Raw genomic sequence first — 13,273 nt, 5'->3', positions numbered from 1 at the left:
CATCTGAGTGCTAGCTCACTGCAGGAATAAAGAAAACGTCTCCTTTCCAAGTCTGTTATTCTTAATGTGATCAGGAACTGTTTTGGTATTAAATGAAAACAAATCCCTACTGTAGATTTCAGTGCTTACTTTATTACATCATTTCGTTCATTGCAAAAACTAAAAACCTTCACATGCTTTATTACCCAAATATAACACTAGAGCAATTTTTCCAAACCCAATTAAATATTTTACTGTAGTGAAACCAACATTTATATTGCAAGATTGGACAAACATCTGTTTAATAAAATAACCATGTTATAACAGGCATTAACTGTTGGTAGTTATATTTTATAGGATATAACTTAACATCTGAATCTGCATCATACTCCAGTAGTGAAATTTTATCCTACACATGAAAGGTTTCAAGACAGCTGCATAATCCTAAACCACTGTGGTGTTGGCCAGTGTACATAAAGATCTTAAAAAAACAAAAGCCAAAGACTTGTGTTCAAATCGAGCCTTTACTACATTGTAAGTATATGGCCTTGTACTAGCTATTTAACCCTGACGTCAGTTCCCTCCACTTGCCTCTAAAGCGGAGCTAGTCCCTACTTCTTTTCAGCTGTGGTGATGATGAAATACTACCAAATGTGTAAGGCGTCTCACAGTAGATGCCAGTAAATAGCAAATATTTTTTTCTCTTTTTCTTACTGGTTGATTTTAATGGTTAAACTGCTCAACTGTTAACTCTTAGTTTCTTCCTTCACTTCAGTACAAAACAGAAATATCTATGTCATTAATCAACATTCACATTAACAAACAGTACTGTAGACACTTAAAATAACTACAAACTACAATCTGTTTGAAGATTATCAATATCTGCATTACTTTTCTTGTAAGACAATTAATTTAAAGCAATTGTTGGACTTTTTAATCAGAAAATTACATCTAGGTAAATTATCTGGCTTTTTTTTTTTAACTGACTGTATAACAATAACACTTTGATTTAAAAACCAAAAGCCCACACTTTAAATGCGAACTTAAAAAGAAACTAAGAATTTAAGTAATTTAAAGATTACCTGTTTCAAAATGCCTGCTGCCATTTCATGGCTACAGTCAAAGATTACATGGAACTCCTTGCCTCTTTTCATTTCCTTTAGTAAGGGTTTTGCATCCTTCGTATCAGCAGGAAGTTGACGAATTTTAAGTCGAAGATTGTACCGTGATGGAGCTTTGATGAGCTCTTGCAAACGAATGAGACCTTTAATGAAAATGGTACAAAGAAAAAGAATATCAGAGAAAAATTGGAGCGGGTCATAGAATCACAAAACATACTCACTACAAGACCTGATTTTCTTGACCGTGTATATGTGCATTATATATAGTGTGACCATTAAAATTCCTATTTCAGAATTCTAGATCCCTAGTGATTTTGCTAAAATAATCACTTCTGAAATTCCATAAGGTATTTTTTCAAATTAAGAAAGACATAAATGACTATTAGTTAATACAAAACACTTAAATATGTAAAAGAATAGAGAGTCAAGCTGTCTCTCTCGGTACCCCAATACTACTCCTAAGAGGTTGTCACTGTTTTTTTGTTTTTGTGGGTTTTTAAAAAATATATATTGATTTCAGAGAGACAAGGGAAGAGAGAGAGAGAGACAGAAACATCAGTGATGAGAGTCACTGATGGGCTGCCTCCCGCAGGACTCCTACTGGGGATGGAGTCCGCAACCCGGGCATGTGCCCTGACCGGGAATCAAACCAGGATCTCCTGGATCCTAGGTCCATGCTCAACCGCTGAGCCACACCAGCTAGGTGTTGTCACTGTTAATTGCATGAAATATGCACATATATGCATAGAGGATTATTTTGTTTTGTGTTTTATATTAATGTTTGTTTTGTGAAAATGTCTTATAGGTCGTTGGAAGTCAGAGATTATTGTTTTAGTTTGTCTTTAACCCTGCTTTACAGTGGGCATAATTTGTGTAATTATTCTCTATCGTTAAAAACTCTGGTTACTTCTTTTTTGCTGTTTTTTATAAGTAATGGCATAGTAATTTTGTGTATATGCAAAAGTGAAATAATTTTCCTTAATAAAATAGACTCTAAGTAACCTGAACCATAATTAAAATACTTTAAGAAATAAAACTAAGTTTTAAATAGCGTTTCCTAAGTATAATAGTAAATTCAGATATAACTATAACCACAGACATTGGTAAAAACAGTTTCCTAGAGAAGCAACTCCAGATTATATGTTTTAAAAATAAATCAAACTAATAAATACGTATTTAACAGGTCATAGAAATGTCATGCATTTTAAAATAACAGACAAGTCATTCATTAACTGTATTCCTTTATACAAACTTCAAGTAATGAAGCCCTTTAGGAACTGATACAGAAGACCCAATATATAAAAGAGTATGATAAGAAAAAAAGGATCATCCAATTTTATTCTAGCTTGGATCAAATCAAGCAATTTCCTTTTCTCTTCTTCCTACTCTTCCTTCTTATCTACATATTTTTCCATTTCATTTCTATATTCCTATTTCTCCATTTCTATCTACCCCAAAAAACTACCTTGGTAAATATTAGTATGACAACAAATAATAGAGGAAAATATCAGTAAATAACTAATCTGGAACTCTCTTTCCATATATATGTGTGTGTGTGTATATATACATATATATATATGATTAAGATTAAAAATTCACTGTGCATTAAAATATATAATATATATAAAATATATAATATCTAGAGAATAAAATCCAATTATAAAAGTTTTAAAATAAACAATAGATTCTCTTACACATATTATGCTATATACACTTTAATACAGTGCAAAATAGTTAACAATAAAATTAACATAACTATTTTTCAGTATTTTTGTCCTCAAATAAGACATACACTTTAAAAATACATAAATTAAAATTTATCTATCTTTTGCTTTTAAAATATTATCCCATAAAATTTACCATTTTGTCATTTAAAATTCTACAAATAATGATGGCATAAATTACAAAGTAAAATATTATTAGTTCATTTTGTTTTAGCAATTTAAATATTTACTAATATAGTAAAATAAATACTACATAATTAATATTAAATGTATCCTTCAAACAATACAATTCAGTCTAAAGAATTAATATGTATATAATGAGCACAGATTATATTATATACCACATATATATTAACATTGAACTGTACAAAGGTAATAATAAATATCTGAACATATAGCACCTGCTTAATTGTAGCAGAGTTTAACACTAGGCTTATGAAACCTTTCAAAACATGTGTAAAAAGTAACAGATCCACAGGACACTTTAGTTTCCACGTCTATTAAATAAGAGTCTTATCTAGATCAGCAGTTCTCAGTGTGGTCCACAGACCCTGAAGTCCTTTCAGGGGTCCTACTATTTTCATTGTTTGGCTTTTTTGTCTCATTCTCTCTCACGCGTGCAGTGGAGTGTTCTAGAAGTTACAAAACATGTGTGATGTTACGGCAGATTGAATGAAAAAAAAGATGTGAAAATCCACTTAACTTCCATTAAACCAAATATTAAAGAGACTTATTAGAACGTAAAACAATGCCACTTTTCTCACTGTTATTTTTTGTTTGTTTGTTTGGGAAAATGTTTCCTTAAAAATATGCTATTTATGTGAATAAATAATGGGCTTCCTATTGCCATTATTAAATGAATTAATAAGTATTTTAAATGTTATGTTTTTTATTATGAATATGGCATCAATAAATATAACACATTACAAGTGCTTTTAGATATCCTCATAAAATTTTAAGAATGTAAAGTGGTACTAAAACCAAAATTTCTAAGACTTACTAAATTGAAATATCTCTAAATTTTTCCTAGCTGTAAATTTCTATATAAGTGGCAGTTGTCATTGATGTTATTTTGGCTAACACAGGAAGACTATATAAACACATATATACACATATATGTACATATATTAGGTATACATATATGTACATGTATTAATATATATATTAATGTGCTGGTTATTAAATCTGCTCTTAGAAGTTATTTGACACTGATTTAGACTGAAAACCTAACAACAAAACTTTAATCAAATTTTTAAGAGATGAACTCATTATCAAAGGGAAGGAGTTATATAGTTACAAATTAGCCCAGCAGTTTTAAGTTGAAAAAGCTCACTGACTCATAAATTTTATGAAGGAGAAAATCCAGAAATAGTATTTGTAAAGTTCACCCTACGTATAAGTACTGTACGCCCAGTATTTTCAAGTCTCTTAAGCGCTGCTGCGGACAGTCCCTGGAGCCACCAGGTGCAATGAGTATTCACTCACTCACTGCCTTCACACACACATCCCTGCTGGCAGGAATGGAACAGATTTCGGTTTGCCAGCTTCCCCGGGGGATAATATTGAAGAGCTAAGAAAATAACTGCTGCTACTAGGAACTGCCATCTCCTAGTTAAGAATTTAAGTGAAATGTTGTCTTCCTTCATTCATTCAGCATAGATTTCCTGCATGTCTATTACATGCCAGACACTGTTTCCTTGATAAATACAAGGACTGGAGTAATAGTATGTATTCAGCCTTCAACTGCATGACACAGAGTTTGTGGCATTTTTAAAAGCAAAAGTTGTTCCTATAACGCTTTTCGCATTCGGTTTTTGGAATAAAAGTGGTTCAATATTTGGATCAGAGAGAAGAAATCTAGAGAGTTATTTGAACACTGAACGCAGCATGATGGTTTTTAAATCCTGGCTTTCCATCGTCTCCTGTACCAGGGGCTTAGGCGCCTCTCGGCTTCCATGCATTCGTCAAGGTGCCCTGTGGTATGCTTTCTTTTATATCTGTGTTTCCATTCTAGATTATTGGTCTTCCTCGTTATCTGACATTTCGATACAAATGCCTGTCCAAATTCTGTTATTTAGAGCACCTTGGAAGAATAAGAAAGGATTGCCAAAACGGAAGATGCATTCGAAACATCCAAAGAATGGATGTTTACCTACATTTTTAATATGAGTAATTGGAAGGCATCCCTGTATGTGGATGAGGTTTCATCCATAGGAAAACAGGCTTAAACGGGAGAAATATCTTTTAAAAAAATATATATCTTTATTGATTTTAGAGAGAGGAAGGGAGAGGGAGAGAGATAGAAACATCAATGATGAGAGAGTCATTGACCGGCTGCCTCCTGCTCTCCCCCTGCTGGGGATCGAGCCCACAACCCGGGCATGTGCCCTGACCGGGAATCGAACCCCGATCGCCTGGATCCTAGGTCGATGCTCAACCGCTGAGTCATGTCCAGCCGGGCAAGAAATATCTTTTAATTACAATACTGGCTATGTACTTTCTTCTCAGATCTCTGTCAATCTTGCTACCTCGCCCAATGTCCCTCTGCAACTAACCATGTTCTAAAAATGCCAATTCCTGAGAAGATTACCCTAATCAAATTCATTATATAGAAATAAATATGCATGCTTTGTAAAATAAAAGTTTTCACCCATTTTTAGGGGGAAAAAGTAAGCCTCTCAAAATATTTGGAATGGTTTACATGTGGTCCTGTCCTATGGTCTTTTGGTCAAAATGGAGAAATAAAAGGACCCATCTATTAGATGAAGTAAAAGGGAAAAATCTATTTTGTTGAAAATGTGGTTAATAAAATAATTTCCAAAGAACAATTTTCCGAAAAAATAGTTTAACAAATTTGGCACTGGTTGAGTTATTTAATGAAAGAGTAGGATTATAACTCCTTAAAACAGTTTTTTAATTAAAATGCCCGCTTTTCCCTAATGCAATTAGTTGGTGTAATGATAATAAAAAAAACAATCTGCGCAGATGGGTTGCTGAAAATCTTCTAACAAAGAAGAGCAGCACATTGCAATTATTACCTTATTTTGGTAGATGAGTAACATTCCATTCCCTCTATTTTTTTTAACTTCTTTCTACTTTCAGTTATTTTACAGTAGCTGAAATCAAGGTTTATCTTATGCTTACAGGGAACAGAGGTCTGAGCTGCTCTTTTCAAAAGTTGCCATCAATTTAGCTTTTAAGTAGAATCCAGAAGGAGCCATTTGTGCACACTCCAGCTGGCGCTTCCTTCTAAAGAGATCAATCACACGGCCGCTCCACAGCCCCAGTCTCCGCAGCCCAGGAAGGGAGTCCCAAGTCTCCTCCCATCCCCAGGTATTGATTTCGGCAGCCACACAAACTAGAGCTTTGCCACCTGGCTTGCTCTTCAGGCCTATTTATCATTTCAGTTAATGTGGCGTTTGTGCAGGCCAGACTTCCCCCAAAATGCACTGTATAATAAACGATACAAAAATGACTCATCTGCATTCAATGTCTCATCACCCTCCCCTCTCCTTTTTTCAGCTGAGAAAGGATAACTCATTGAGAGGCCTAAGTATAATATTCCAAGTTATTTTTATTAGAATGTTTTATTTGTGCTACAGAGTGTTTTAAAGAAAACTAAATAGAATATGTATACCAGTTATGGACTCTGTAATATTTGGTAATATACTGTATATAGGGAACGAGGCTAATCATACTAAGAAATTTTTTAAAATGGCTTTGACAGGAGAGGTAGATTGGCACTGCAAAAAATTCTGTCTCAAACTTCTGTGAGCCCTCCTCTTGGGGATAAGTGAATTTGTTCATCAGTAGAAAATAAAAAATAGGAAATAGAAAATAAAGAACACTGGAGTCTAAGCAAAGAAGAGAGAAGAGGAAGAAAAGATGAAGCTTCGGAAGCCGTTTCATCTTGTTCGAAGAGAGAAAGCTAGTTGTGCAAAGTAAAAGTAGAGGGCTGGTCTCCTGGAAAAACCCTCAAATCCTAACTGTAACCTTCCAGAGAGAGTTTGCCTTCTCCCTTTCTGAGATATGCTGTATTTTTAAAGTAGGCTAGAGCCTAAGAAATTCAAAACTCAAAATATCTAAAAATAAAAATAATAATTAAAAAAAACACTTTAGGTTGATATATTGGAATCTAAGTGGCAAATGAGTTTTCAGTTCGCATGCCAGGATCATTTGGTTGTCCGTGGCCGCCAGGAACACTGTGCTGAGAGTGACTGTCAGACTGATTCTGTTCAGGGCGTGTTTCAATAAGGGCTTGGGCCCGGAGTGGCGGGCTCGGCATGGTGGCCTCACGTAAAGGTCAGCCCGCTATTAAAATCTCCTGCTTATTTTTTGTATCATCAAATCTTATCCACTGCATTGTTTTATTGATGGAGAAGCCTTTCTGTGCTTCAAAGTGGAAAATAATACAGTGCAGACCATACATTTTAGGCATCCTACTCTCTACTGAAGCCAGGACCCATATGGTTCAATCCTGAACCATAATGCATTCAAATAAGTAGAGTCCAAATAGGAATCCTGACATACGGTCTCCTGAAAATATTTTACAAGTGTACAAATTTATAGTCTGAAGTCACTCCTTACAATTCTATATTTTTTCTCTTCTCAAATACCCTCAAATCCTGAAAAACTCACTCTGACATGCAATACACATAAACACACACAAGCACATACACATACACACTTCTCTGCTTCTATTTCCCGGGGAAGTATAATTTACCTCTTTGTTGACATCTCTCCCTAGGAGAATCTGACCATGATGTTTGTGTTATTTCTGCTCTGCTGACATTTGTAAAGTCCACACTACAAATACTACAACACTGAACTAGCAAAGCAGAAGCCTCTCAGGAAGGCCTGGGTGAGAGAGTCACCAACAGGCAATTACAGAGTAACCGTTGGGCGGTAAGTCACGAAGAAAGGCTGAAACCCAAAGGTCAATATTGTGGGTTGCGGCACGTCGCCAAATTTCTGAACCATATAGTGGCGTGGCAGTCTGCACCCACCTCATTAACATTCTACTGAATGGCTATAGACAATGGTATTTAAATTTTCTAAACTTTAGTTTTCTCATCTGTAAAATTGTGATAATAATATATATTAACATATAGGAAAAAAATCAAATGAGCTAATAAATACAAATCACTTACTACCGTGCCTGGCACATATTAACCCTTCTCACAGGTATTTACTTCTCTCTTGGACCCCAGAGATTGCCTGCTTGTGTGTGCCTCAATAGGCCCTGTTTGCTCCCCAAATCCTGCCTACAGTCTTGTGAGTGGTCTTTATCAAAATCTCTTCAAGCATCTAAGTAAATTCTCCTTCCTGCTTGGAAACAAACTAATACTCCATCAATATGCTGACGACTACCAAATTTATATCTCTTGCCACAACACTTCCCTGAAATCTAGACTCCTAAATGCACTCTCTTACTTCACACTTGTGTAGTAATAAGTTAACCTTACCCCAAGATAAGTCTGCCTTTGCTAGAGGCTCCTGAGAAGTAATGTCTAAGACCTTACAATGTCCTGCCTGATAAAAATGTCTTTGTTATCTAGGAGTCTTGGGCCACACAGGGTAGTCTAACAATGTAACTTATGGTAGGAGATTTGAATTATCAACTTCTGGAGGAGGTAAGACTACACGTCAGCCAGGCCAGTGCTCAGCCACGTCTGTATGACTAAGCACCAGTAAAAAAGCTGGACGCCAGGACTCAGGTGAGATTTCTCAGTTGGCAACACTCCATGCAGAGTGTCACTTCCTGTTGCCTGCAACAGTGAGCACCGTTCACAAATCCACTGGGGGAGGACAACTGGAACCTCTGAGTGTGGAGCCTCCCTGGACTTTGTCCCATGTGTCTTTTCTCTTGGCTGATCTTAATCTGTGTCCTTTTGTTGTTATAAATCACAACATTGAGTAGAACAATGAGCAGCCATTCTGTGAGTTGTTCTAGTGAATTATCAAACTTGCAGGTGATCTTGGGTACCCTTGAAATTGCAACTGGTGTCACAGTGAAGGTGGTCTTGGAGATCCCAAACTTTGCAGTTGGTGTTAGAAGTGAAGGTGTCCTTAAAGACTCCTGAATAATGCAACATGTCTACTTTGATGTATAGTAGATACTATATTCCAAACTTGGCCTTTCATCTCCCCACCCTCCAAAACTGCTCCTCCCTCAGTTGTCCCCACACAGGATAATAGCAACTTTTATTATTCTAGGTACTCAGGCCAAAAGCCTGGCGACATCTTTGATTCCTCTCTTTCTAGCACACTTTACATCCAATGTATTAGAATATCCTATTGAAGCTTCCTTTAAAATATATTTAAAGCCCGGCCGGGCGTGGCTCAGTGGTTGAGCATCGACCTAGGATCCAGGAGATTGCAGTTCGATTCCCGGTCAGGGCACATGCCTGGGTTGCGGGCTCGATCAGTGACTCTCTCATCATTGATGTTTCTATCTCTCTCTCTCCCTCTCCTTTCCTCTCTCTGAAATCAATAAAGATATATTTTAAAAAATAATAATAATAAAAAATAAAAAAAATATATGTAAAAAGCTACCAACTCCTGCTACTTCTAACATACTGGATTGAGCTACTATGATCTCAAATAGATTACTATAAAGACTCCTAACCAGCATTGCCCTTACATATTTGTATATCTGGATAGCAGCTGTCTACAATGGGGCTTATTTCATAAGTTTGGTAAGCACTGTGTTCCCGACCATTTTATGATAGAAAGGTGGGGATGAAGAATGCAGGAGCATGCAGAACAGTTTTAGTACAGGCATGAATACTGTGAGAGCAGCTGGGTGGAACATAGTCAGTGGCCATGGAAATACGTAGTCCATTGGCTTGACTCAATACACAAAGAATTCCAAAGTATGATGTGCATTATATCAGAAGCTTGTAATTTTTCTAGCCCAAGTGGAAGGATATACTGTGCTACCAGACAATCAGTCCATCTAAAGAAAGTTGTTCCAAAAACAGTACAGACAGAAGAAAGCAGTCCTGCGAGGCAAGGTCTCAGGACTATAACCAGAGGTCTCGAGTTCAGAACAGAAGCAACAGGGATAATGGGAAAGAAACGGACAGAGAATACCAAAATTGCTACCCTGGGCTGGAGACTGGGCCCAAGGCTAGCTTGAGGTTGGATTCAAGGCCAGCTCCACACTGCCCCCACGAGGCTCCTAACGTCCCCGCCTTCCTCAGAAAATGGATTCAAGTGAAATGTTAAGCGGAATGTATCTGTGTTCCCTGGAAAGCAGGGGCTGCCAGCCTGACTATCACTCCTAAAGTCAATACCAAAATAGGATTTCCCTGTCTCTTCTCTCACTGCTATGAGGAAAAGCAGTTATGCCATTATTAAAAAGTAAACAGAGCTTTCCACTATGGCAAGGCTAAAATCCTTTGGCCTCTAAGGCCTCCGGGTCTAAGTTCAATATATATTACAGTCAGTTCTACGCAGAATGCTTGAGTTTGTGAGAAGCCAATAGAATTAATGTTGCATTTTAATTCTTCTTTGCTTACTGCAATTAAAATCTGATGCATCTGATACATGAGTGAGTAAGCACATTCGTGACTGACTTCCAGCCGAGGTAACTTAAGGTTGTGTTCAGTGGGGGCACCCAAGCTGTAATAAGTGGCTTTGTCCTGGGCTAACTCTGCCTTGGATCCATCCTATCATCTAATTTTAATTTGTCCTATTCATACAGCTGCTGAATGGGGGCCTATGCCTGGCGTAATGAGATAGGGCAGGTAAAAAGCTGGACGGTTTAGTGAGAAGGCAGCTGTATTGTCAGGGCTCCTTTGGTAAGATGTGCAGGCCTAATTCACACTACACTGGGCGAAAATGGAACTCGCTGCCTCCCGTAACTGAAAATAAACTGCGGGCATGGTAAGAGGCAGGAATTCTTTGCTGCTCAGTTCTCTTCCTCTGTGTGACCTTCATTACTCCATGGCACAGATCTCATACTTGTAAAGCAAGATTTTCCTTGAAATATCTTTCAAAATCCTAAGAAGGACCCTGTCTGAACCAGATTGGGGTTATGTGGTGGGAAGAGAAGGGTTGATATTGGACGCATCAGTGGGTTATGGGGGGGAGAAAGTGAGCCTTGCCTGAACCAGAGACTAGGGAGATTTCCTCAAAGGGAATCTGAGAAAACACAGAAACAAAGCCCATGGCCACATTCTAGAAACTGTCTAAACAGGATGACTGCACTTTGGTTTGTGACCAGAGTATGGCAATATTTTGATTCAACAGTTATTTACAATTAAAATTATTTTACTATTTTTCACCAAACAGGCCCTTTTGAGAGAGAAAGAGACAGAGAGAGAGGGAGAGAGACAGAGAAAGAGTCTAAGTAAGAGATATAGGTGTACAGTAATTAGACCAGGACAAGCATTTCCCCAGGAACATTCTGGGCAAACCAGGGGTTCTGCACAGTCCTCCTCTTACTCCACAGCATTCATCATCCTTCATCTTAGATAGTTCATCACCTGTTGCCCTGGCAATGTTACCCGCCCCAGCAAACAGGCAAACCTCACTGTTCAATTCTGATGGCCACACAGCAGGCTCCTTTGTCTGGAGACAATTCTGTTCAGGTGTACACCTGCCCTTCTGTCACTCTAACTGTCCTCTCAGCCTGTGATAACCTGATGTCAGCTCCTAGGCAGTGGCTGATCAGGAACCTGCTGTTGTTCAACCCCCTCTGTGTCCAGGTCAGTGCAGTTATGAAGTCGCAAACCACCCTTCACAGCTCTTTGTTTGGCTCTGTCCTAGGATGCTTTGCTGCCTGTTTTATCCTGCCACTTAATACATCAAATATAATGTAATGCAGACATTGATGAAACAGCTTAAGAAGCTTAATGTGGTGGGCCCATGACTAACAATAATCACCAGAACTACTATGTGCTGGTATAAATACCAAGCAGAATGTGACTCTCGGGGAGTTCAGATTTTATTTTGTCCCAAAAAAGAATACCATGAGCCCCCAATACCTTCAGCATTGTGCTCTTTGAGTATGCATCTTATAAAAGGTTGAAAAATATGAGTACATCAGGAATTCATAACAGCATATACTATGTGCTTTGAATTTAGAATGCAAAAATATAAAAAATAGTATCTGTGATCTGTGAGATTATAGGATAGTGGGAAGAGAGAAGTGCAAAACATTTCTCTACAATGAGTTATGTGCAATAATATGAGTGCCCCTAAACTGTAATGGAAGTGGTAGGGATAGGATGCCCAAGGGTGGGCACCCACTTGGCAGGTGGAAAGGGATGGGTGGGAATTGGAGGAAGACACCGCATGTACAAAATATGATGATGTGAGAGCGTGGAAAGCTCACAAAGCCTCGTGAACTCTTTGGCTGGTAGTGCTGGAAAACCAAGGGTAAGCTTGACACAGTGGGAGGTGAGTCTGGACCAGTATTAGGTAAGAGCCAGTTATGAAGGGCATCATATCAGATTATAGTTTCTAAGAGAAGGAACTTTGTAGTTGCAAGTATTAAAAAAACAAAAAACAACCCAGGATGGCTAAAGCACAAAGGAAGAGTTGATTAGAAAATTTCAGATAGTTTCATGAAACCCAAGCGTGAGATTTCCGTCATTCCTTAGAAACAGAAGCAAGTACAAACATGCTAGTAAGATAGGCCCTGTTTACATTCCTGTTCTTTCTTGCGTGTCTGCTTCAGTCTTGTCCTCCTAACAAGACCAGCTTTCTCTGCCTCCCTTGTTCACACAGCAGACCTGCCCATCCTTCAAATTCACTCCTAAGTGTACTCGTTATAAGTCCAGCAGCTGGCTGAGACCAACGAATCTTTCTTAGTCCCAGTTCCAAATTTCTGGAGAGAAAGGGGGTTCATACCAGCTGTGTGAACCCTTGGTCTAATCAACTGTAGTCAGGAGCACAGAGTTAAGGTGTGAACGTCGCTGCCGGGGCCCCACTTCTGAGGGCGAGAAAGCTGGGGGGCGTGGGGAGTTAGGTGTACTGGCCCTGCCTACCGTGGAATCACTGAAGAAATTAAGAACATTGCTATCAACAGATATATTTTGTTCAAAGAGCCCTTTGATGGTATTTGTAAGGATGGATTTGGGGGTGATAAACTGGGAGGTACTGAAACAGTGCAAGATATTACTGAAAGGGAGGCTGTCATGTGTTTTAGCCTCTATCAGCATAAGTGAGAGAACAGGAGACATTCTCTCTACTCTCTCCCTCGTCCCAATGTCCTACCACGAATCTGTATGAATTCTCTATTATTTATGTTTCTGGAAACAGAATTTCTTATGAGGAAATGTCATGGAATTTAACTACACCTTAACTGAGGAAATGTGTGTTGAATTTCTGAATTTTCACTTTAGCTTGAAAGACCTTAGGGTTGTTCTGAAACCTATGCCACATTGCTAACATAATAGGCTCACATTAATCAAGATCATGAGAGTGACACATAACACT

At 38.0% G+C, this 13,273-nt stretch overlaps 1 protein-coding gene across 1 annotated transcript in view; it reads right to left on the bottom strand.

Moving 5' to 3' along the window:
- GRIK2 (glutamate ionotropic receptor kainate type subunit 2) overlaps positions 1-13,273 on the bottom strand; it is a 485,925-nt gene that overhangs the window by 266,407 nt on the left and 206,245 nt on the right. The window contains exon 5 of the mRNA XM_016220206.2: positions 1,062-1,243. Coding sequence (XP_016075692.1) covers positions 1,062-1,243 — 182 coding nt within the window. The remainder of the gene's footprint in view (positions 1-1,061; positions 1,244-13,273) is intronic.

This window comes from Miniopterus natalensis, chromosome 5, assembly GCF_054644295.1.
Source record: "Miniopterus natalensis isolate mMinNat1 chromosome 5, mMinNat1.hap1, whole genome shotgun sequence".
NCBI classification, from domain to species: Eukaryota; Metazoa; Chordata; class Mammalia; order Chiroptera; family Miniopteridae; genus Miniopterus; species Miniopterus natalensis.
Note: the sequence above shows the minus strand (reverse complement) of the source record. Positions and strands in the feature narration are given on the sequence as shown.